Genomic DNA, 26,087 nt, shown 5'->3' with positions numbered 1-26,087 from the left:
GTAGTTTTTATGGTGAGCCTGAATTCTTCATGCAGTGCTGTTATGCTATGTTATGTTATGTTACGCTATGCTATGCTATGTTGCGCTATGCTATGTTGCGCCATGCTGTATTATGTTCTGCTATGCTATACTATGTTACGCCATCCTGTTATGTTACGCTATGCTACATTGTTATGCTATGATACATTATGTTACGCTATGCTATGTTGCGCTATGTTATGTTATGCTATGTTATGTTACGCTATGCTATATTATGCTATGTTATGCTATGCTATGCTATGTTATGTTATGCTATGCTATATTATGTTATGTTGTGCTATGCTATGTTACGCTATGCTATATTATATTATGCTATGCTATATTATGTTACGCCATCCTGTTATGTTACGCTATGCTACATTAGGTTACGCTATGCTATGCTATGCTATATTATGTTATGTTATGCTATATTATGTTATGCCATCCTGTTATGTTACGCTATGCTACGTTATGTTACGCTATGCTATGTTACGCTATGCTATGTTATGTTACGCTATGCTATATTATGTTATGCTATGTTATGTTACACTATGTTGTGTTGTGTTACGTTAGGTTATGTTACGTTAGGTTATGTTACGTTATGTTATTTATGTTGCATATAAAGTGCTTAAGCCAGTATGAGGCTGCCTCCCAACGCCAGGGGGAGGGAGTTGAGGTCATGGTGGATGGAATGAGGTAGGAGCTTCCCCTAAAGGCTCCTGTATGGTACCTGCCGGTGCCTGCTCATCCAGGTGTAGGGAAACCGGTTCTTGCTCCCATAGAAAACTGCCTAAGTCACAAAGACCACAGCAGCAATAGAGTTTACATTTGTTGGATAGACCGGCTGTATCAGCTGACAGAATTCAAAGGCATGTTGTAAAATAGGTCAATTTCTCCTGAAGATTTGCTGCATTACTCCGCTGATAGGATATCATTCTCAGCTGCCTCAAAGCTGTCTACTTCAAACAGAAAGTGTTAAAAATAGTAGGAAGATGAAGAGAAATTTTCCTAAATGTTTTTCTTCTTACCTCTCGGAACAAATCCAACTACTGAGAATCAGCAACTTCATCAGCGATCTAATCTGAATCTTGTACAATGTCTGTCAAACTTTATTCCAGAATTCACACTCTTTAAACGATAAGTTGAACCATTTGCATGAGCTCGTTAAAGGTCCTGGGCTTACCTTTCATCACAACCACAACAACGCCCAAGCGTATCTAAAGACATGAATTGAACTCTTATGAATCCATCATATGGATTGAACATTCCCTGTGGAACATGCAGAAGCTGATGCAAAAATATCACCTAAAATGCAGCGCTTCAAAGTCTCACTTTCTTCTCCTGACCCTGAAATCTAATTGACTACAAACTTTTCTGGCTTGAAAACTGAGGTCTACTAACATTACTCCCACACTCTCTACTGAATATTTGGGTTTCTTTCTCAATTAAAACCTAAACGTCAAGCGGAACGTCAAAGCAAAGGAGAAGTCTGCAAGCTTCCATCCGCTAAAACTCAAGAGCTGAAAAGACATTATATCTTTTCAGGATGTAAACCTAGCTGTGAAGATCAAAGTTATCTCCTGACTTGACCCCGGCTGGTACCTCCTCGGCAGCCTCCCTAAAACCGACTCGCGCCTCTAAAATCTGACCTTCATGCTTCTCCCGGTTTCTCACCACCACAAAAACTGTGACCATGTCACCACTGCTCTTGTCAACCTCAGTTATTTCCAGATTGAGTCAAGCTTCGCCATTGGACCCAAATGTCTCATGTACAAAGATCTAAACCTCCAAATGTGTAGACATCTCTCCAGCAGATATACCAGGAGGCACTTTTACCCTCTGGTGTAAAGTCGCAATATTTCTCTCTTCTCCCGTTTTAAAGGCCAACCTTTGTAGATCCTTCGCTGGTAATGTTCCCAAAGCCTGAAATTCTCTCCCTCTTAATTTTTTTATCCTTCTTAAAGAAATTATTCTTCGGGAAACATTTGTGCCTATCCTCTAATTCTCTCTGTCCCTGCAAACTATTTCAATGCAGTTCCTAACTCCTTGTGCTCTGGTTCCAGAGGGTTTAGTCTCCAGATGTCCTCCCCAGAGACATTTTAGGGCATGGGCAAAGTGGGCTCTGGCCCAGGACCCCAGCCTCTCTTGGGGCCCCTTTAGCGCAAGCTCTGTTCTAAAGAGAGTTTTGCCTTGATAACCTTTAATGATTCTTAAACAGGTTCTTTTAAATACCGTTTACGTTTAGCTTATTTTTAATGTGGTTGATGTGTGAGAGTGTATTATAGACATTTTGTAGGGAAATGTTGTTTATGTTTCATGCAACATCCATAAAAAAAGTTTCATTTAGATCGAAACATAACTTCACATTTGAGAAATGGGAGGGTGTCAGAGAGATTATTTGCAGTAATATGAGTAAACTGTTGCTTTGTTAAAAAAATGAAATCATGTCATTATCCCTGAATATTCGATGTAAACACATTTAGAATTTGGACGAGTGTGCCTGTGCACTGTCAGTGACCTGGCCAAAGAGGGCTTAAAAGAGCTGAAATTGGATCATAAATTCAAAGCTGTTCCGAACATGGGCCCCCCATAATATGTTTGACCCAGAACCCCCAAAATCCTTAACCCCTTTGTTGTGTCCGTCGGCCAACGGCCATCGCGATCACTACCTTGGTAGTGCTGCACATGTCCGTTAGCCGACACGGCCCCGCCCACTTCATAGAACGCCCCGCACCGCGGCAGAATTACCATCGCGGTAAACGGGTTAAGATGTCCCTGGTCCTCCCATCCCATGTAAACTATTTTCCTACTCTATACTATCTCGACCTCTGTAAGGATGTAATGTCCATCTCATCTAAGCTGAAAGTAAAGCCATGCCCCGATTGTCTAAGCTATATTTCTATATCTGTCCTGCAAATACGTCTTCGACTACAAACATATACTTATTTTGCTGTTTAGTGCATATCCGATCTCCTACCGATCCCCACCTAGTTCTGTATTTCAACAAATATATTCCATCACACACCATCTCCAACAACTGCCTTGAATCATTTTGTAACCCAGTTGTACTTTAAAGTAATCGTACCTTTTGACCCTACCATGCCACCACTTTTCAACCTATATCCGGGTAGTTTGTTTTATTCTGCTCTGATACCTAGCTACTTCTCATTGGCAACTGCAGGTAATTGGGATTGTTAAGGCCAGTGTTGTGGTTCAGCCCAACCCCCTCCTAAGCTGCTGCTTTTCATTGTTTTTGATTTTTGAAACTAAATTGTGTTCATGTTGTAGATACCTTGTGTGTGTGTACAGCGCTTGGAAGCATGCGCTGGGTGGAGGTGCTTTAATACAGGCTTCTCCAACGAGTAGCTCGTGAGCTATCGGGAGTTCTCCAGCTACCTGTAAGTAGCTCCTCCGTGTGCAGTCCAGCCTACTGAATGAGAAGCTTTTGCTTGGGGGAATATATATATATATATATATATCATAATTGAGTGTTTATTTGATACACAAATGTGTTTATTTTCAGAACTTATAAGCCGATATTTGGAGAAAAATGACTCGATTTCCAAAATGTATTTAAAGCTGATATTTGAGTGATACATCATGTGGCAATGGAGATATTTTAACAAATGGTATTACCGTGGTGGTAGGGTCTTTGCAGCTGTGGCTGTTAAGTATTACCCATGCAGAGGTCATTTTACATTGACAAAACCTTTTTAACATTACTGCTGGCAACGATACCTGATGCACTGAGGTGATCGCTGCTGGTAATCTCTCATATGGCGCCCACTGATGTAATCCTGTTGGATGTGGTCACTATTACAATGCTAGTAATATTCATAGCTGGCGATGAGTTTCATTGCACATAAGCAGCGCTTATTACAGAAGAGGTTGCAGACCCCGTGCTTTAATACATAAATAACATAACATTGAATCAAAGGCCTGTCGAAACTTTACTGGGACAGTACATAGCCAGAGAAAGGCATGGCCACAACAAACAAAGCCATAAAAAGGAGAGTACATTCAGTACATGTCTCCAGGGATGAAGACACCGCAGAAGAAGATCAAACACAGACATGAGGACAGAATTCTTTGAAGTCCTTTCCAGATTTTGTAATTTATTTACTCTCACAGCGGGCGGCCAGCCCAGCCCCCGTCAGAATAGATGCTCTGTTCTCCCTCACACTGCTCCGAGGTGTGGCCTTTGAGTCAGCTTTCGCTGTCTCACGAGACTGTGGTTTCTAAAAACAAAAAGATGTCGTACACATACGCATTGTGACTTCTGGTCACCAGTCTTCATCTATGGATCGGTTAATTGTCAGGCCTAGCTTGCTTCCACCCACTACAGCATGCAACATGGAGGCAAGTGTCTAGTCCACTTTTGTCCCCTCTGGTCATCCACATAGAAAATAGTGCACTTGAGTGGCAGGGCGCGCTTAGCGTATGCTTAGGCGTCCTTATTGCCTAGATTGTGTGCGTCTCTGCACTCGTGGTCACCCAGAGGGAGGTTCTGTGGACTATGTGGCACATCAAGCGTAAAGGGCAGTGGTAGACCCCGAAACTCAGCACTGGGCAACACATGTCAAACTTGAGTTCCTTCTTCGTGTCCCAAACAAACGCCATGAGTTTCGGGTAAGGGGTGATGGCATGCCTGAAAATCTTCCCTTTCCAAGATGGTGGTCTGTTCATAGGGTGCAATCCAAGGTTCCCAATCCAAGGGGAAGTAGAGGCGTCTGCTGTTTGTTTCATATAGAAGGAGAAATATCCAAGTGATGAGTGCATCATACCACATCCATTCCCTTAGTTTTCATGTTTTTTTCATCCTCCTGCTACTATTTTTGATCTTGATTTTTGCTTCTACAAGTTGGGACTTCTACTGGAGTCTACTTCTGAATATTCTTGCTTGGCTCTTGCTTTCTACCCAGGTGTCAGGGGTAGTTTAGTCCCCTGCCAATCAGTTTAGTATTATTCTTCATCTTCAGCATCTACAAAAGTGCCACAGAAGTCCTGTTCTATTTGTCTGTCTTTCCTCAGACCCGGGACCATCTTGAGAAGACACTTGACACCTTTCACGTGCCTAACTCTCCTCAGGGTGGTGGCCTGGCTCTTGGGAGGAGTTGCCCTTTACCCAGGCACTCAAGAAGAAATCTCAAAAGACCTTCTCGGTATCCTTTTGATTGACCTGCACTTCTGAAACTTTTCAGAGTCAATTCCTAGAGCTAGTGAGATCCATACTTACATAGCCAGCTGAAGACAACAAAGCAGCGATAGAGACCATGTTATTTAACGGGTAAAGGGGACACAGTCACTTTTCAGTTCACCATTTTGCACTAATTTATTAATGGCGCCACCCTGTGACTACTGTGGGCATTACAGCCAAGCCAGACATTGACTTTGCCAATGTGTGTTTGCTGTTGTAGTTTGCACACATTGTGACCTTAACTTCCAGTGACATCTTTTTGATGTAAGTAGTAATTACTAACTTGTGTTTCCCGTGGTGCTGGCTGCAGTAGATATAGAAGTTTAATAGCACTGTAAGTGTAGGTAGCTGGCTCTGTATACACTATACCAAAGTGAGGTATAGAGTGCATAGAGCCCAGTGGAACCCCAAAGGTAGGCAGAGGTACAATTAGATAGAACCTTACTCTCTATTTGTGGTAGATTGGTCGAGCAGTAAGGCAGTATCAGAGGACAGTGTTAAGCATTTGTTGTACACACTCAGTCAGCAAATGAATTCCCACACTCAAAGACTGAACTTGTTTTTGAATAAAAATATTTTTTGAGTTATTTTATTTTCTAGAACCAAGCAAGCCTGGCACAGGTAAGCAATGAATACTTTACAGTGGAAGTGCAATCGAAATTCAGTTTGAAAGATACTTGTATATGCACTTTGATTTGATTTGCAGTTTGGATGCAGAGAAATGAAAAACTTAGTAAATGCAGTACATAGACTTGAATAGGCTTTTCAGTAAAAGAGCAGGTAAGTAACTTTTGAGATTACTAGGCTTACACAGAGTAGTGTACCTAGATACTACTCTGGGACATTTCCTGAAAACAGGTAAGTAAAATCGTTTTTTTTAGATTATGCAATTTTAAAGAATTTCTTTAGTTTCTTAAACTTCACAATTAGAAACTTTTCACAGAAAAACAGTCAATGTTATCCTATGGAGGCAAATAGTGTTATCGGTTTTGAGGTAAGTATTTGGTAGTGGGAATTGAGGTACTGGGTAGGCCTGGGCATAGTTTGCGTAGTTTTGCTACGCGAAACTCCACGAAGTTACATAAAAACTCCACGAAGTTCCACGAGTGGCGGAGTGCAGTGCGAACTGCAGTTTGTGTTGGTATTCCTGCAGCTTGGGTAGAAATTTTACCCGAGCGGCAGCTCGCGCTCTCGAATTTACCGTTGGCAATCGTAAACTTACTGTTCGCTAGCGGGAAAAAAACTCTGCTGCACATCGCGAAGCGGAGTTTTCTGCACTCTGTGAGCTCTGCGGAGTGGAGAAAACTCCGCAAACTCTGCGAACGGAGTGAAGTTCACCACCCAGGCCTAGTTCTGCAGTTAGGCTCAGCGGCACTAGGGCAGCCGGGTGCAGAGTGCTGAGGCTCAATGTTATCCAATGGGGTTTAGAGGGCCTCCGGTTGGTGGCTGCTGACGAGCAGGCCCCTGGGTTGTGGGAGCAAATCTCCTGGACTTTAGCTCAGGGCAAATGGGGAAATAAATTAGCACCAAAGGTGCGCCCTCAGCGGCACTAGGGTGGCCGGGTGCAGAGCGCTATTTCGACGTCGGATTCCCTGTTGTTTCCAATGGACAACCTCTGGTTTGCAAAAGCACTGCAGGCAGGGAGACGAAGGACTTCTGGGTGCGACCACCAGTTTGAGAGGTAAGTTGGGAAGTTAGGGGTTGGTTAGACACCGTTGGTTTGGCACAAAAGGCCATGGGTCGTCGGGTGCAGGGGTGCCTTTTGGGGTCGGATCTTCTTACCAGCTCCTGGTCGCTGTTAGGGGGGCCTTCTGTATTTAGAATGCAGGCGTTGGCTGGAGGCCTGAGGCAGGTCAGGGGTCGCCAGATCTTGGTTCAGGATTGCCGGGGTGGCCTCCTCATGGTGTTTACCCACTTGAGCTCAGGCTGTGGACGGCGGGTGCAGAGTTGGGCGGATTCGCAGTTTACGGCTGCTGCCAGAGGTTGCAGTTGAACAAATTCGCTGTTCACCGGAGAAGCATTCTTTGGAATTGAAGGCAGTTAGATCCTCTGGGGTTTTTGAGGTTGCTGGCTGCAGGACACTCCGGGATTTCACAGGAGCAGGTTTGAGGGGGAGACAGGCCGGTAGGGCTGGGGCTAAGTCAGTGGGCGTCTTCCTCTTGTTAGCTGCTACTTGGCTGTTCGGTCCTTCTTCTTCTTTTCTTCTTGTTTCTTGTTTGGATCTGAGGAAGCAAGGTTCAGGGGTGCCCCTAAATACCACATTTAGGGGTATTACAGGTAGGTAAAAGGCAGGGACCAATGGGTCCCTTCCCTGGGGTGGGTACACCCCCTATTATGCCACCCTATGGTGGGAGGGGGGCATGTGCCTGTCCCTGGTTGGCTGAGTCCCCCCATCTTCAAGATGGCGTGGACTGAGGGTTGTGCTTGACCTCGCCTCCCCCACCTGAGGGGTGGAGTTGGCAGAGGTGGGCACACCTCTCTTCCTCGCTTGTTTTTTCCGCCGGTTCTCCTGCCCAAAGTGGGGGTCAGAACCAGTGGGGACCAGTTGCTGAAAGCAGCAATTGGCCTGGGGAAGCTCACAAAGACGGCAAGCCTTTGAAGCTTCCCCTTTGTTAACCCTGCCTATCCTGGGGGAGGAGGCTTGGCACCTTGTCCCAGGATGTGCATTGCTTCAGCCCCCAGAGAGCAGCAGGCTCTCGACCCAGGGGTCCAGAAACATGTCTGGTGGTTGCAGATGAAAGCAGCCACTCAGCCTGGACACTAGTTGTGGGTTAGTTTTCAGGGGGCATCTCTAAGTTGCCCTCTGTGTGCATTTTTCAGTAAATCCCACACTGGCATCAGTGTGGGTTTAATGTGCTGAGAAGTTTGATACCAAATGTCTCAGTTTTAAGTGTAGCCATTATGGTGCTGTGGAGTGCGTAATGACAAACTCCCAGCACCATATATTCTTAATGGCAGCACTACACTTACAATGTCTAAGAATGGACTTAGACACTGTAGGGGTACAGGACTCATGCACCTGTACCCTCACCACTGATATAGTGCACCCATCTAGAGGGTTGACTGACCTATGCCAGGGCAGTGGGTTGTAGGCATGGCACACAGGGATGTGTGCCATGTCTACTCTTCACTTTGTTCTGTACCAAAACACGCAGCCTGCAGAGGCAGTGTGTGAGTGTAATGGTACAGGGCCTCTTAGGGTGGCACAATAAGTGCTGCAGTCCTTAGAGGCCTTCTCTGGTCACAGTGCCCTGGGTACCTGTGGTACCATTTACCAGGGGCTGACCTGTGGCAAGAGATGCCAATTGGGTTTGTTTTGGGGAAAGAACACAGGCCCTGGGAACCTGATTGGCAGGGACCCGGGGCACATCAAGTCAAAATGCATCAGTAGTCTGGCAAAAATTGGGGGGTAACTGCAACAGAAACCCACTTTCCTACAGTAAGCAACAAGGGTTATTATTAGTGTCCGCAGGGATGCACTTTTTAAGACCATCCAAGCATGAAAGGATGAGAGGGCCCCACTGGGAGACCCACCTATGTCCTGCAGGTCCCATATAGATGCCAGCAGAAGGCCTAACATAGCAGTACATAAAATGATCGATGCACTTATGTCTATCATGCGCATTCTGGAAAATTATTGATAGAAAAGTCACTATTCAAACCGATAACAGGATGTAACATTTCATTTTATGTTTTTATTTTTTAGATAGGACAACAGGTTAGGAATGGCCTCACTTTATTATTAGAATAAATCATAACACTCGTATAATTTATGTTCTAATATCAACCTTTTTTATTCACTTTGTCTTGAAGATTGTTTCATTCATGTAACAGTCTCTGGCCTTAAAGTAGAGTTTCTCGGATGGGTACTTCATCGTTAATGTGACGGATATCCTATCTGACTTATTACAAGTGCCATTGGCTATAATGCTCTTTTATAAGGCAGACAGGGTTTCGGTGTGTGACGGAGTACATTCTGTACCACATTCTAAATCGGGCCCTGTGTCTCTTAACTACCTCGTGAGGGATGCTTGCATTCTCTCTCTTGTGGTTGGAGAGAGTTGAAGGACATCTGTATTGTGTTGCTGTTAGAGTGTTTGAGCATACCACTGCTATTTTTAGATAGATGGATTGATTGATTGAAACCATTTGTAAAGAGTAACAGCTACTTCAAAAACAAAGCTCCTCGCTTATTATTATTAGCATCCCGAAATGGTCACATTCAGCCACATCATGGAAAAACATCAAAACAAAAAAACAGAGAGACCGAAACTGAGCATAACCTGCAAAGCTAACTGTGTCCAACGAAATGCAGTGAATGCTTGATTTGACAACAGGCATTTTCATCCCTGCTGACTTCACACAGACCCCCAGAAAATGTTAGCACCACAAGTCATTGTTGATTCTCACATTGCTTATGTGTGAGATTACTTATGTGTGACATTTTCATCATTTCAGTGTTATTATGAGTTGCATACAACAACTAATAGTGACACTTTCTTGCATACAAATTCAAGCAATGAAGACGAGGTAAACAGATAACTATCAGAAATTACACCCATTTTGACCAACGCGAAACTGTAAGAAGATCTTTAAACTGCTGCAAAGCACCAGAAATGGAAGGGTACTAGGATGTGAGAACGGGGCCTGCGTGGAGCCTGAGCCAGCCTCAATGACACTGAACTCAACTTTGTTCAGACTGCAGACAGTGACTGCAATGCAGAGCTCAGCTCGGGCGCTGTAAGTTTACTTACAGAGGGCCGGCACATTGACATAAACCGTGGTCCAAACAGGGCCACGCCCATGAACCAGAGCCAGACTCCAATAACTGAGGCCGCCTCCAACTAAAAGTATTTCTATGCACTTACTTTTGCAAATATTTACCCCACCTTTAAGAAGCCTGTACAATCTGAACTGCCTTCAGGCATGGACAATACATGCTTTTACCAAACTCAATGAGACTCAGACCTCTGAACTCGAAGCATACACAGCTCACGGATCTCTAGTTCACGTGTTAGCCCACTAGCCCCGCAAGCCGTCTTGTACTCCATTGTTCTAATACCTATCGTTTTTAAGAGGACCTGGGTCAATTAATAGACAAGACGTGAATCACAAATTTTTCATCATATCTCTTTGACCCAGACCAAGAGGAAACAAGCATTGGCATAGCCAATAGGTCTCGCCTTTGGGATCTTATAAGTGTTTAGTGATCCAGCACAATATCCTTGGTGCAACAACATCAACTGTTGCATGGCTTAACACTTATAAGGTCCCAAATGTGAGACCTATTGGCTATGCCAATGCTTGTTTTAAATTGTTTTTGCCCATGCTGCACAGAAACTTGTCGATCCTGTTTACAGCATGGCCAAAAGGCATTGACAAAGTTCCAAAGTCGAGGCCTATTGGCTTTACCAATGCTTATATCAGTGTGTGACTAAAACGTACACTGAATATTCACGGGTCTGGACAACAAGGAAATGCCACAGTCGAGTCCCCATTGGCCAGTCCTGCTGAAGATGCTGCCGGGTATCATTCCGCATAATTTAGACCCAAAGCATGCAAAGTAATTGGGAATGACAATGGTGCACAAAAAGACGATTTGGCTGTGCTTAGCAAACTGAAACTAAAACAGCTGACTTGCGCAATCAATAAGATAATGTTTGATGTCCACTGCTCTGTTTGTTATGCACTTTCCGCTCAGGTATGTGTGTAGCCTCCAAATGACAACTTTGAAAGACAGCAGATGAACGCAGCCTTTCATCTATAAGGACATGTACATTAGGAGAAGAGTTTACCTAGGCATGCTGTAGATCGTAGAAACGGGATGCATGAATTCGGATCACAGCTTCTTCACCTGATCCATTGTGTGATTCTGGACAAATTACTTTACCTCTACCTCAGTTTTGCTATAAATATGTCTCCTACAAGCATGTGTGCTTTACAAAGCATATAGGCTGAGCCTATAGAAACACATAACGGGGCTAGTGCTTAGAAACCATATCTGCTGCTTTGGAATGTAGCACCGAACACTAATGGCTTTGTATGCGCGAGGTTTTCCTGAAAGAAAGATTATTTGTTTTAGAAAAGACCACGAGTGCTGCCATTATTTTGGAATTCAAATATTTTTTCCTATTTTCGGAGTTTTGTTCGCATTTCTAGAGCACACACGTATCTCTGGAAGCAGAGAGCTGTGTGTATTAATATGGGCTGCTGGGATGCATGGATGATCGCGTACAACTAGGGTTCACACAATAAACTTCAAAGTCATGTTACAGTTTACACATTTACATCATGAGGCGATTCAAAGATTTCTCTAAACTCACCACACATTTCAGACAAATGCAAAACTGGTATTAGAACCCAAGTCCTCACGTTGCTAAGAGGGCAACTTGACCACTGAACAACCTTTTCTCCCAACTAACACTTTAGAAACCATCGGAGCACAAGTCCTAAAAAATGTATGCATGTAAATATCAAAGCGTACGGGAGATAGTCTGCACACATAGTCTGGAGTGCTGCAGAGCGTGCCTGGTGCCAGCTGAAACAGACTAAAGCAGTGGTTCCCAAACTTTTGACTCCTGAGGACCCCCATTGAGTCACCACTGAAAGCCGGGGACCCCCAAGCAATTTGTAGGATTTACATTTCAAACATTAAAACAGTAATTAAAAAAAAAAAAAAACGTGTGCACACAAAACAAGTACTCGAATTACTAAGGATTTCAGGGGCATATTTACAAGTCCCTATCGCCATGGGAACGTCACTTTTAGTGATGTTCCTGTGGCAATAGGGGCTTTGCCTTATTTACAAGGCAGCGTTAAGCCACTTATTGTGGCTTAAGCTGCCTTGTAAATAAGGCCCCCTATCAAGCAATGCTTAGCGTGAAAAAGGTGGGCAGTGGGAGTTACAGTGGGCGTTTCACTTCAACACCCATTGATTTTGACGCTGCCCTCTATTTACAAGGTCAGCTTAAATAGGAGACAGCACCCAAATTAAGACCATGAAAAACCTGGTCTTAACTTTGCGAAATGAGGAGAAATGCCTTATTTCTCCTCGTTGTTACTTTTCCAACGGAAAAAGCAAAACACCTTTGATTGTTTGTTCAGGAAGGTGACCCTTCCTGCACATAAACAATCTTTAATAAAAGTGACGTTTTGTAACTTCCATGTGTGCTGCATTAGGCAGCACACATAGAAGTGACAAAACAGCATTACAAAATTGTTCATGTGCAGGAAGTGGGAACATAGCAGCATCAGGATAATGATAGACTGGGAATAAACATATGTTGCTAAATTTTACCATGCAGTTTGCAAGCAGCTCTTTGATGACAGTTCATAGGACACTGCTAGATTACGATTGTCCCTTATCAATTGCACAGTGACGAAAGAATCTCTGTGACCTATGCACATAAAATACTTTTTTTTTAAATGCATTGTTCACGTTCTTTGCAGAAGGCATATTAACTCTGGGTCACATTAGATAAGTCACAGCTGCCACTGGACAAAACTCTCATCTCTCTCCAGCAGGTACATTAATCACTGGCATTTTCTTGACACTTTTATAGTTGCTCATAAACTGCTAATTTCACAAAGAACTTTGCAGTGCTTTTAAAATTGCTGGCTGAGGACCCCCTGGGAATGTGCCACGGACCCCTGGGGGTCCTCGGACCCCAGTTTGGGAAACACTGGACTAAAGGAAATAAAAAAACAAGCATTGGCCGCGCGGCCGTAAAAGTGACGCGGCCGTGAAAGTGAAGGAACAAAGGCCTAAGGGCAACAAGCCCATGAGTTGTGTGCGGGCGCACACTGAAAGGAAATTAAACAAGGCCTGGAAAGGAACACCAGCCCTTGTATTTGTGCCGGAGAGGAAGTCACTTGATCCTTCATAAGACGATAGGACGGGAACAAAAGGGGACAAGGCAGGGCTGAGAAGGAAGACGAGCGAAGGAGGGGCATGACTCGGGAAGCTTGTGATAAGAGAACCAGCGTCAGATTCAGCCCAGTGACTAATAAGGAGGGAGGGGGAGAAGGGAGGGGGTAGTGAGAGGAAGGGAGGGGGAGAAGGGAGGGGGTAGTAAAAGTGATTAACGCTCTGTAAGGCTTAATGAGTCACAACAGAAAGCCAGATGGCGGCTGCGCGCGTGCATGCGCGCGTAACCGCAAGCTTGAGGCCAGCAAAAGTGTGTGGTAGCACTTTTAAAAGCCCACTTACTAAATGTCTCGCAGAGTAGCGCATGCGCTGGCTCAGGCGAAACCTAAAAAGGCAAACGGAGGAAGCGAAAGCTTGAAAAATCAGTGAGAATGGGAGAAAACATTGATGAAATATGACCTGCATGATGGAGATAAAGAAACAGAAAGTGCAGAGTGGTGGAATAAAGAGTATGCAGGAGAATCAAGACTGAATTAGACAGCTAGGCTCCAAAGGAACACTTCGGACCCTGCAATTAACTTTTCACAAGTTAAACGCTGGTTATTAGTATTTACTAGTTGTTTTAGTACCCCACTAAAACACCTTGGTACTCTTACGGAACTCTGTGTACAACAAGAAGTAAATAAAGTGCTTGCTCTTATACTTTTAAGCATGGCAGATTTTCTCTCGTTCAGGTGCGGTACAGATGTGCTGATGACACCTTGTTTAAAATATAAATATACCCTCAACCAGAAGGGGAGTCATTCTAAACCATCAGGCACAGCCCCCAGAGCAGCATTAGCCACTTTGTTTTATTGTTTAGTCTCTACTGTTGCAGTCTGCTTATATTTCTCAATCTGCCCACTTACCTCTCTGCCTTCCTGTTTGAATAGGTCTGCGTTCCTCTCAACCAATGCATCCTCCCGAGTCTGCCCACTGTCCCTTGATTTTATCAACTGTAACCTCACCCTACCCTCTTCCCCAATCAGTCCGTCCTCCCCTTTTAGATAATTGCACTTCCCCTCAGTCAGCTCGATTTAACATAAACCTGCCCCTTCGAATCTGTTTGTTACGACTTTCTTCTCAGCCTGTCCGCTTTTAACCAGACAGCTAGTTCTCCCGAGAGTCTGTCCGGCTTCAGTCTACCCATATTCCAGAGTCTGCCTACTTAACACTCAGCTTGAAAATATCTGCCTACCTCTCACTCTACCCATTCTGCCCATTTTCCCTTGGTTGTGTCCACTACTATAACATAATTCCGCCCTCATATGACGTGAGGGTTCTGTAATAGATTCACCCCAGTTCAATGATGTGAACATGTGTTATTAGGCTGGCAGTAGCCCGGGTGAATAGACACTTGGCTTGTTTCGTACATGGAGGGGTGTGTGGCACACCAGTGACGGTCCTGGGCTCGTGGTAAATGCTGTTGTGTGCGGACAGGGCACATCTTGACACTCCTGTGGTGTGTTACCTGCAACAAACTCACATCCATGCAGTCTTCCATACCTGGCATTACACATTGTCTATTTACAAGTTCAGATGTGTTTTCACGATCCCTGGGGTCAGGGTTGTCATGTTCAGCTGTTGCCAGAAACCATTCACTCCCTGGTAAGGCTAGGGGGGCTTACGGTGGCACTGTGAGCTAGCTGGTCACTAGGCCAACCTATCCTGCGGGGGTGTCCAGAATCAGTCTAGGCACCAAGCCCCTAGTTTATGTTGGCCAACAAATGCACAGATCCTACGGATTACTAGGAACTACACACAGGGTGACACTGGATTAGACTCACTTTCCCCAGGGGGAGGGGCACAGGTTACACGAGAGTCGGTTCTCTAAGAATCGTATGCAGAGAACACGCGAAATTGAAGGAATTTCTTGTATAAGCAAATTGTTAAACGTGACCCGTCAAGCAAACAAAAATTTATTGGCTGGTAGTTGATTATTAAAAAATTTGACTAGTTAATACAGAAACTCAATGGAATAAAATGTAAACAGAAACTTCAGTATTCTGCCGGTTCTCTGCTGCCTCAGGTGGTCTCAGTGACGGTGCTGGAGGCTGTGGTAGTGCTTGCGGATTTGTCCATGGTGAGGAGTCACATGCGCCTTCAGCAGAAACAAAATACAAACAGCAACAAACAATTCGCTCATGCACAATCCTTCGCTCCCTAAAGGCAGACATGCACAGTGCAGTGCTTCTCACTCTCGAACATGCACAGCATCAGAACTGCGTAAATGGAGGGCATATAATGCTTATGTTGAAGCCATGACACAAGCGGAGAGCCACTATTTCGATCCCCCAGTGACCCGTCTACTGCACTGTCTGCACAGCATTCACTACGCTACTGTAAATTTAGCTCCAACAGTCGTGGTCACTCCCAGCTTCTCCCTCACAACACACAGGTGTCGTCAAGGCGCTAAAATGTGTGATTAATGCCTTTTGGTGCAGTGATGCGGACCACCACACTAAAATGTGTTAGTCTAACGCCTGATGCGTGGTACTTGGCAGGACTATGCTCATGTATGTAAAGCTGTTGGGCAAAGCCAATTGGCTAGTGACCCCTGGAGGCATCACATGCGGTTTGTCCAGATGTTTATTGCCGAGGGATGGCCGGGTGCATTGTTTGAATGGGCTGGACCTCCTGGGGCACTAGAACCAGTCTTATATTAGGGCCTCTACTCAAGGGGACACCACGGTTCATTCATAGGCAGATAAAATAACTCGATGGAGCGGCGATGCAGGCTTTGCAAAACCCAGTTGTGGAAACATCATCCTGTCTGTGCCTTCCGCACCGGTTTTGTACACACTGGGCCTGATTTACAAAGGGCCTCCACACTCGTCGTGGAGGCCCCGCATTCGTGGGGGAGCCTCCGCGATGAGAATACTCATTGCGGAGATTCCGTCCCAAGTGCAGAGACTCCACCATGACTGCGAGGCTTCCGCCACGAGTGCGGAGGCCCTTTGTGAATCATGCCCACTGTTTCTATGAATATGCTTGTCTTAGTCGTGATAAGGCAATCAACAGCGGGAGGCTTTTGTACCACAGATTTGTGGCCAGAAAAATGGGAAAGGAAAAGTCCTTCAGAGAGGTCCAAACCCATAACTACATACAACATTTGGCCACCTATAATTGCCTCTAGCTGTTAGGAAGAGGTAAAGGAACCATGCACACAGTGCTTAATTTGTGCCAGTGCCACTCCCTTAAGGGCCTGAAAAATCACCAGACCTCTGCGGTATGCAGGTTCTCAAGACCCGGTCTTCAGGCACTCTTTCACTCACACCAGTAGGAAGAGGAACCGACAGATATGTGAGCTCAACCTGGGTAGAGAAGAGTACGACTGTTTCCAGGAGCACTGAGAAGCAACAACAACTCTAAAAAAGAACATTCTTACACAGGACAAGAAATGTTGCAAATAAAACAAGGAAGCTGTGAGTTTCGAAATAGGCATGGCATACGATCATTGGCCAGAGGGAGTAAAAACGAAAAAGCAAATAAAAACCTCTACAAAACAAAGTATTGATACTGTTGCAAAGGGGTCACAGTGTCCAGGAGATACTTCTGAAACTGTAAGCAAGTGGATATGCAGGCCACAGCTGAAAAAGACAAGATAGGAGAGCATTTAGAAGATTCACTTTTATCAGATAACAACAAAAGAACAGAGTGACAAGATAAAAGAGCAATCTTGGTACTGACGGGTCTAGCAGGAGAAAAAGAGATGAGCAGTGGGAGGACAAATGTGATGACTTGTCTGTCAGGGGAGTCAGAGGGGGTGAGTTGCCTCAATGTCTTGGGGTAGTGACTAATATATGTGCCTTGTATCCTTGCACCCATGCATGTGGCCTTACGTTACCATGGGCTACTCTAAGAGGGCAGTTCACTGCAAGTGAGGCTGCAAAAATCGTACGTGTGCTGCAGACCATGCATCAATGGGATATGGATGTGCAAATGAGTGGGGAACTGCACCAGTGGAAGGGACTCAAGTTGCTGCACATTGTTTGGGAGTATCTCTTCAGAGGAACTCAAAAACCTGGGGACAGCACTGCTACAGGGCGTAGCTTCAAGAGTAGGGTTGTCAGATATACCCTGAGCAGAGGATTCATCGAATGTGGTGGAATTTCGATTGTGACTGAGTCGGTATCATTGAAGTGAAGTACGAAAGGTTTCCTCTACTAAACCTGGATGCCTGTCCATCTTACAGACCTGGATCTTAGCAACAGGGCTTTAAGTGGGCCGGGTCTCACCGGTGCTGAGCACCGGCAGTTTTTTTAAGGAGGCCTCGAAACGGGTCTCTATCGGGCTCTGTTTTGTGCCCTGGCACAGGCGGTCCTTGTTTTTCCAGACTGCAGTGACAGCGGCACATCATATGCGCTGCTCACACTGCTCACTTCTCACTAGTGGAGAAGTTACGGCATGACGTCATGCCAGGTGAGCGTTATAGGGGAAGGGCATTTCTTTAAAGAGAGTCATTTTCTCTCCGGATTTCCCTTCTAATTTTAAAACTCAGGAGCAGCAACATTGTCCTGGTGTCACCAGGGCTTGAAGTTTACGCTTTTTCAATATTATGCACAAAGCAAAGTTACTGCTTATTTATCTTATGCAATTAACAACCATTGACAAAGCCAATATTCGTGACTTGTTGTAGGTACCATGTTACTTGTTGTATCATATATCTGGATGCAATGACAGAAACAACAATATACAAGTCGAGCGGCACACTATGCCAAGCACAGATTTATTAGCTTATGTGTTTTAAGCCACGCCCTTAATTACAGTGACCACGCCCCTTTGAGAGATCCACTAGTTTTGTCATCCCACTTAAAGCCCTGCTTAGCGCTATACATTTAAAGCTTTCCTCCTCCATTTTATCCAACAAAGTTGCCCTTTAGTAGGATGAAAAGGTAAAACCAGGTGTGAATGGGGCACTCAGAATTTACAAGGGGGAACTGAGAGCTTAGAGATGAGAGAGAGGCCAGAATTTATGATTAATCATTCAGATCACAAGGGTACCGTGTCCACTATCATAGCTCCCCTGCCTGGTGCACAGTTTCCTCTTCTCCAGTCCTACTTCTACAGCCTCATTAAAGGAGAAGGAAAATGCTGGGATGCTGTCCAGATTGCCAATCCTATGCAACAGCTTAGGCCACCACCACTGCTGAAAATCCAGAGTGCCTCTAGAAGCTTCAAGTATGATCCCATTGCCACAGGAGAGGGCAGACAATTCACATCCTCCGTAAATTGGCAAAAATCCTTGTTTCTGCCCCATAAAACTGGCCTTAGATGCCTGAAAACGCATATAATGTTTCTGCTTATATGACGCACAACAATAAGAAGGCTCAAACTAGAAATCCACAAGAAAAGGGTAAATTCTAAGTTTTAGAAAGATTACACCATACAGAATCACCGTATGTGACAGTGGCACGGTACAGATCAGCGCATAATAACAAAAACAAGCTAAAGAAGGTACGATAAAGACAGGAAGAGGCTACAGCGTAGCGGAAGGCTGCAGCGTTTTCCACACTGAACCTTTCTAATGAACAGGGACTATGCTTCATTCAAAAACTGTACTTCACCTTCAAAATAACTGGGGGAAAACTAGCTAAATTGGCATATAATATGCAATTTTGTCCAGGGATTAGCATGTTTAGCTGAAAAAGCAGATCAATCTAATATTTCCAACGAGCAAAATCCAATGTACCCAATTTTTCATGCCCTCACCCTAATTAACCACGATAGTTGTTGGGGAATATAAAGCTTTCAGTCTTCAAGGACACTCATCCTTTATTTTATTTTTTTTCCTAAAAGGCTTAGGACACGCCCCTTTATCTGGTGATGGAAGTCTACTCCTGACTTTTGCTTCCACACATGCCAACATTTGGGAACACATAATGGTGGAGATTTCGTCAAACAAAGGAAATGTAATTTTTCTGCTAAATTTTGTATTAATTTATGAAGCATATTTACCTAGTGTGGACATAGCCACAAGGGCAGCAAAGTGTTTTAAAAGTCACAGGTAATGAAATGAGATCAAATGATAAGCAATAGTGTTAGCACAGGAGTGCAAGTTAGCGTGAGAGGTTTATAGTAAATGAATAGTCCTAGATATAGGTTCTGAAGGGATAAGTCTTACGGTGTTCTTAAATGAGAGCAGGTTGGCCCTGAGTCTTACCTCTTCGGGTAGACTGCCTTAAAGTCTTGGGGCCAATCATTAAAAGGCCTGGTTTAGTGTTTTGACTTCTCTTACTTTTGGTATTTCTGATATCAGCCTAGAACTGTTTCTGGTGTGTTGTTTCCGCCCTCTGATTGTGAGTATAGGGTAATCCAACATTTAGACTCATTAGAGGTACACGTCGTCTTGAAGTTAATTCGGACACATGGTATTAGCAAGTTTAGTTCTCTTATGATGAGGGAGATGTGTGAATTCTTGGCTTCTTTCACAAGATGAAGGCCGCTGCATGTGGGATAGATCTCTGAGAGATGTGTAATTGCTGCATTGGGAAAGCCGCTAGTATAGCATTTCTGCAGTCTAGGTAAGATAGAAACATTTCCTGAACCTTGATTCTTAGGGGAACTGGAAAAGGCTCTAAGGACAAGAATATTGGTTTTAAAAAATCTGCAACTTTCCACCTAAATTACTAGCAGTGACATGTTTGCGTTTCTTGTGCAGCTCAACAATAAACTACATGAGGCCTTCTAGTGTTCACAGAACAATTCAAAAGCCAGAATATACCATAAACTGTGGGACAGAGTGAAATAGTAGATTTGCTACCACCTATGCTTGAAATAAACTCTTTAAGAACGTTTTTTATGTGCAGGAGTAAACAAAATATATCCAAAATCATGACGCAAGAAGGCTTCAATAGGTTGTGTAGCATTTAAATTATGACTTTCAGTTTGTAAGCTTTGATACTATCCTTGTATCGGCAAATATGTTTTCTCTTCTGCTGTCCCTCAAAGTTCCACCCTCTAGTCTGTCAGTGCCCAAACTGAGATTACAAAAGCTGTTGACAGCCCTGCCTTCCGTTTTTCTTTCTGAGTTTTAAAACGTAACTCTGCAGAATGCACCTGCCACCTCACCTTCCTATTGACTTACAAAATGTACTCCCAAACATGTAGCCGATGAAGTACTTAGCCTACCAAAATGGGGTCGACTTCCAAAACTATAGACACTGAATGTATTGTCTCCATCCACACACCAATCTGGCTTTCTGGTGAATGAAACCAATTTGCAGCACTTAAATATGTGCTTTGCAAACAAGTTGTTGCGCTTGACATGTTTAAATAACTCTGGGACAGTTTTTAAGACCCCATAAAAATGCATTCAGATGAACTAACTGTAACAAGGAAATAGGAATATATATATTTTTTAAACCAACAAAGGTAGATAAAAAATATGAGCACCTCCCTTAAAAAGAACCAGTTGGTAGAATTATTCAGATGGCGTCGAACAGGTTTAAAATGAGGTTCTATAATTGATAATAAAAGGAAAGATGTGATGTTTCTTCTCACGTGAGAAAATCATAACTGTTTTCTTTAACATGCCCTTTTCAAAATGGCCGCCAAGTGAGGACTCAACAATGATCCATTATGATCTCATTCAACGACTAAACGCATCATAAGGATAATCTTGGCCGAGGTCTTCCTAGTTACGAAAACAGACGCCATTTTGAAGGAGCTGTGTTTGCTGTTTACAATGAAATTGGCAATTTCAAGATGGGAAATCTCATCACATTTTCCACATATTATTTAATATTGTGTTTCTGTTTGTTATATGTTTTTTAAAAAATACATCACTTTAAAATGTGCGTAGTCTGTACATGTCTTATGAATACCCACACTGTTTTCAAAGTATATATCTCCATTGAGTTTTGGGAATAAAAAGGCCATATTTTGTTAAAAAGCTGTTCAGTTAATGAACAATACTTTATTCTTCTCCTTTATTTGCGCCTAATAGCAACGGACCACTCCACCCTTCCAAGATGGCCGCCGCACTCCCCAGCCGCCTGCCCGGCTGCCCTCCTCCTCCCCTCCTCCTCCCCTCAGTGCTGTCACTGGTGCAAAGGTGCACTGTCTGAAGTGCTCAGTCCAGGCTGCGCTTCTGTCACCCCATCAGTGCTGGTGCTTGGGGAGGCTCCTGTTTGGGACTGGCGCAGAGTACCTGCCATGGGGACAGATGCCCTGGTGGAGCTGCTGGAGTCCTACAGGGGTAGAGACAGGCTGGTGAGTTCAGACAGCCCCTGACTGTCTGTAAGGTGTGTGTCTGTCAATCATGGAGTCTTTAAGACATGTCCTCCTTTCCCATATCATTTCGTTATTGTCAGTGTACTTTGTGGCAGACTTGCTCCACTGTATCTCTTGGGGCTGCACAAGCAAATTTGTCGATTAAAAATAAATTGCATTTAACTTAACTGTTTAACTAAAAAATTACTTTCTTTAATTTTGTGTAAATCTCTCAGTTGGGAAAGAAAGTCACATGTTTATTTTACCGAGGCTGAAAATGCAACTTTGAAGTACTCATTTTTGGTGCTCTTTATAGCGAGACAATTATTAGACGGTACATTCACCCACATCGTTTTTCTTAATTTTAATGTTATGTTTTGTGTCTGAAAGGTTTAATGGTGGTTTTATGTGCTCGTTGTTCACAATCAGCAGGAAACCTGGTGAATTGAGTTCAGGGAAGTTTAACATAAACTTTTTGATATCCACTGTGGAAGGAAGAAGGCGCTTTAGCGTTTTCACCTTTGACCTACAAGTGGTACTTACGTCCCCACGTTCATTAACGCACTGAGATTGCTTTTGTAATAAGTCTGAATGTGTAACCCCAGGGGACGAGTATTCAGGTTTACATTTCGTATTTATTTTTTCACATTTCTTTTAGTATTTCAAATCGTGTTCCTTTAGATGTAAGCAACACAGAGATCTGATGGGATGAGAAACAGGCATTGCTAGAGCATCTTTGTGACTAGACATGTGGCATTGACTGTCAAGACCCATTATCAAATGGATCCCAGGCTTTGTGACTTATCTGATAACTTTGTGTTGGGTAACACAAAGTACAGACCCTACCCACCTTTGCTTTCCCTTCTAGTTCTTTTCATGTACGTCTGGACAAAAATGTCCCCTCAGTTCCTTTACCCGATAAACCTGAGAACATACAGGAATAGGCTAACATTGAATATGAAGCACTGCATGAAAACCATTCATTTATACTTGAGGTGTGAGAACCTCTTAGTAAGGTTCGGTTATTACACTTGCATTATTAAGCGCTTTTTAAAGAAGGACATAGTGTTCAGAGAAGTGGTAATTCTTGCAACAGGAATCGGTGAGTAATCTGATTATCCACAGTAATGAAATATTTTGTATTAGCTATATTACCTCGGCTCACGAGATTTTGAGAGTGGCCTACTAAAAGTAGGCTGGAACCGTAAATGCCAAGTTCCCTTAGTTCAGCATTAATAAGGGAGATGTGGCATGCAGTTTATTGCAGTGTGCAGTACATACTCCGCAAGCGTTGTTTATGTTGCACATCTGCTGGTTGGTGCAGCATTTTCTGTTTCCATGGGAATCTGTTTGGCGTCTCTGTAGTATTAGAAAACCCAATGAGCAGTTGGTATATACACATTCGTACTAACACTGTATCCCGCTATGCTTTGAGATACAGGGCGGTAAAGTTATTTGCCCCTCATCACATATTTATTGTCAAGTGTCAAAGCCGAGATTAGAACCAGGTATTAGTAGAACAATCCATCCACCACACATGTCCTCCCGCGAGCATACTATCTGGATACATCTGGGAATTTAATGTGGGTGCAGCGTGGTAGGACTCTGGTTCAAGTGGGTTTTTCAATCCTTTTCGGAGAGACTCCTTCATGCCATAAATGGGTGGAGCTTTGTGGTGGCAACTTCCCACATAGAAGTAGGCCTGGTAGTAATTTTTATTATTCTGCAGTAATCACAATAATCTTGGTGATTCTGCGTTACTCTTTGACCCAGAATTTCCAGTAGTCAACGTAACTATACCCACTCACATAGTCGAGTGAAAGTTGGGGGTTAATAAGCACAGAAACAACAAATGTATCGCGCATGAACAGCCGTGCTGCTGTTCACGTTGTTTGCATTTAGCCCTTTTTTCTTGGTGCAAAATTCATCCTTGCATCCATTTTGGACTCAAGGGTGCATTTTGTGTTAAGAAAATAGCACTGAGCGCCAGGAGTACGTTGTGGGGAAATTATGCTGCTACTCATGTTCTTTTGCATTTAGCGCTATTTCTTAGCCCCAAATGCATCTCCTCGGCCATGTTGAACTCCAAGGGGCATTTTTGCGCTAAGAAAATAGAGCTAAATGCCGAATTACTCTTTTTGCATAATTATGCTTATTTTCACATCATTTTGTGGTAATTACGCGGCAGCAAATTAAACAAGTTATGTGCTCCACTACACATAACTACAAGATTTCTTGGGAAAGTATTTATTCTAAAAAAGAAACCAACATTAAACCTAATGTGGACTTGATCTAGCAGTTGTGGGAACGTCTCTTTCTGATGTCATGGACTTTTATGGTAGCTTGGTTATACCTTTGTTGGAGGCGTGATCGGGAGCATGGCCGAGTGATGTTCTGGGAACTGTAGAGCACTTCCAGCGTGAACTATATTTGAGCATGTGTGTTTTTTTCGTAATGTATTTGGACAGATTCATTTAGTTGTCAAAATGGCACCAGCGCCTTTTGTGCGAGTGCCTTGGTAAGGCAATGGCTTATGTGTCCAAACCCCTAGTTTGCAATTAAGCCCCTACAATGGCTTGGCTAAAATTTAGAGCGGAGTTCAGGCTCACACAGCCATATTGGCACAGAGACAGTATGTGAGGTCAGATTATTGATCCGTTCTCACGGTGAGATGGATATAAGCTGCCAATAATCTGTATATTTTGTTTCAATCAATAGTTTTGGGTAGTATACAATAATGCTGGCTTAAGTGAATCATATTTCTAAGAATGCTTGTTATGGAACAAGGGCAGTCAGAGATTGGTAATTATGGAAGGTTGGATAGTTGTGCAGAACCTCACTCCAAGAAGGAGTATCCTGAGGAGGCACAATCCTGTCCAGATAAGTTTAAAGCACATTGGGTTTTGTGGTTTTCTGGGGGGGGAATGTTGTGTACCGGAGTGTTCCATACTGCCCACGGATCAGCCAGTATCCGCATCGCCTGCTGGCGTCTGTTCCCAGTACGATGTATTCATACTTGGAATTACTGCCATCCATTTCTCTGTGTTCCTGGAAGGAACTGTTCCTTAGCCCTACTTTGTAGCTACATGTGCACTTCTTCAAGTGGGAGGCAGCACATTTTCGAAGTTGTGATTTGCCATTCAGTGTATATTTCTGAGAAGGCCAGCCTGTAGTTGCTTTAATCATATTTTGTAGTGTGTTTTTCACAAAACCGTTTGGTTAGCTGTAAGAATTCTACCTGTCCTGACGTGAACCTCAAATGTGTCCCTTCATTGGTGGTTTGCACTGTAGACCGAGGCCTCCCTTTGTACTCTGTCCTCTTGGGGCTCTGTAAATAAACACACCTTCCAGATCCGTACACACTGCACTGATGAAATCAGTGCCGTATGATGCACTCCACTCTAGTAACCTGTGAATATTGATATAGAATTGTTTTTACAAATACATTTTTTACAAGTATTCCTATGTCTATCTCCCCAATTTCCCAGGAATTAATGAAAGAGTACTGGACTGCAAGGGGATGCTGTAATTTAGCCCCTACGCAACAATCTGTGACATGATGACTTGTTTGATAGAAGCATTAGAGTTATCCGGGAAGCTGTCCCATCTTCACTTCTATCATCCGGGCCCAGCGATGCAAGCCCTTAGTCTGCTTTGGTATCCCAGTGCTGCTTGGTAAGTCTGGGGTCCTGGAGACAGAGGAGCAAGAAGCATGCAGTAGGTTCCAAAGGCCAAGAACCCTGACCCTCAGCTGGATTAAGATAATATTTAGATCCATCCGTGCAGTTTGTTGGTGTTTCCCTCCATCGGTGCCCACTTGGCTGAGTTCCATGTGTGTAGTTTTAAAAATTATTTAAGTTAGTGTAAGTAGTTTTACTGTTGCGCCCAATCAGCAAGATTAATGCTGAGAAAAACTTTGACAATGTTTGGAAAAACAATAACTAACCAGGCTGATCTGGCAGCACCTGTGTTGGAATAGGATGACTCCCTGGACTGAAGAAGAACTCATCTTGAGTCTCATCAGAGACCTTCCAGAGCAAGTTCTAAGTACAATCCAACTGCAATCTGGGCTCATCAACCTGTTTGGCTTCAACCCATGCCCATCATCACAAAAGAAGAAATGACCTGGAAAAGAGGCCCGCCCAATCTGGCCTCCTCATATTGCAACAAAAAGACACTTGATCTGTCTGGGATTTTTTCACTTTAAGGGTTTTCTTTTTTTCTCTTCTCTCCTCCAAAAGTATCCTGAACTGTGGCTGTTGGGAAAACTTCTTCAACCATCTTTTGCTCCACATGTGATGAGCCTGAAGGGAATATCCCCTTTGGCATTGCCTACCTTCTCATTTCGTGGCATTCACTTGTGTCCCAAATTACACGGGCCAGAGGCCACCTAAACGGCTCACAAGGAGACTTTGGTTGTAAGGGAAATTGTCTGTTTTGTCGATAAAAGCTCTCAGTCTATTGAAGAATCCCACAACGAGAATCAATCAGCAGGATTACCTCAGCCATAGGCATCGCGTGGCAGAGGTAATTCCGCTGGCCAATTTCTCACCCGTCGAAATCTTTCCAATAGAGTATTTAGCATTACCACAGATCTGAGGATGCCTCATTTACAGGAAAGTTGTTTTTTTCTATTCTACTAACATTGCGCTTGTTGACTCATGTGTTGACACTTTTTCCCTTTGACTTTTTTGTAATGCTTCAAATACAATCATTTTTTTCTACTTTTAACGCTTTTCATGTTTTTCATAA

The 26,087-nt window shown here is 43.7% G+C and overlaps 1 protein-coding gene across 4 annotated transcripts in view; it reads left to right on the top strand.

Moving 5' to 3' along the window:
• PEX11G (peroxisomal biogenesis factor 11 gamma) overlaps window positions 1–26,087 on the top strand; it is a 507,211-nt gene that overhangs the window by 450,551 nt on the left and 30,573 nt on the right. Inside the window, exon 1 of one of the 4 annotated variants that reach the window (XM_085637657.1) lies at window positions 21,163–21,335. The exons of 2 other annotated variants lie outside the window; for them this stretch is intronic. In XM_085637657.1, coding sequence (XP_085493783.1) covers window positions 21,279–21,335 — 57 coding nt within the window. In that variant the 5' untranslated portion in view covers window positions 21,163–21,278. Of the gene's footprint in view, window positions 1–21,162; window positions 21,368–26,087 lie in introns of those variants that run through there. One more of the 4 variants, XM_085637658.1, reaches the window with a different exon arrangement.

Source organism: Triturus cristatus, chromosome 12 (genome assembly GCF_964204655.1).
Source record: "Triturus cristatus chromosome 12, aTriCri1.1, whole genome shotgun sequence".
In the NCBI taxonomy this organism is placed as follows: Eukaryota; Metazoa; Chordata; class Amphibia; order Caudata; family Salamandridae; genus Triturus; species Triturus cristatus.
The sequence above is the reverse complement of the archived record's forward strand: the minus strand, read 5'-3'. Positions and strand labels throughout refer to the sequence as shown.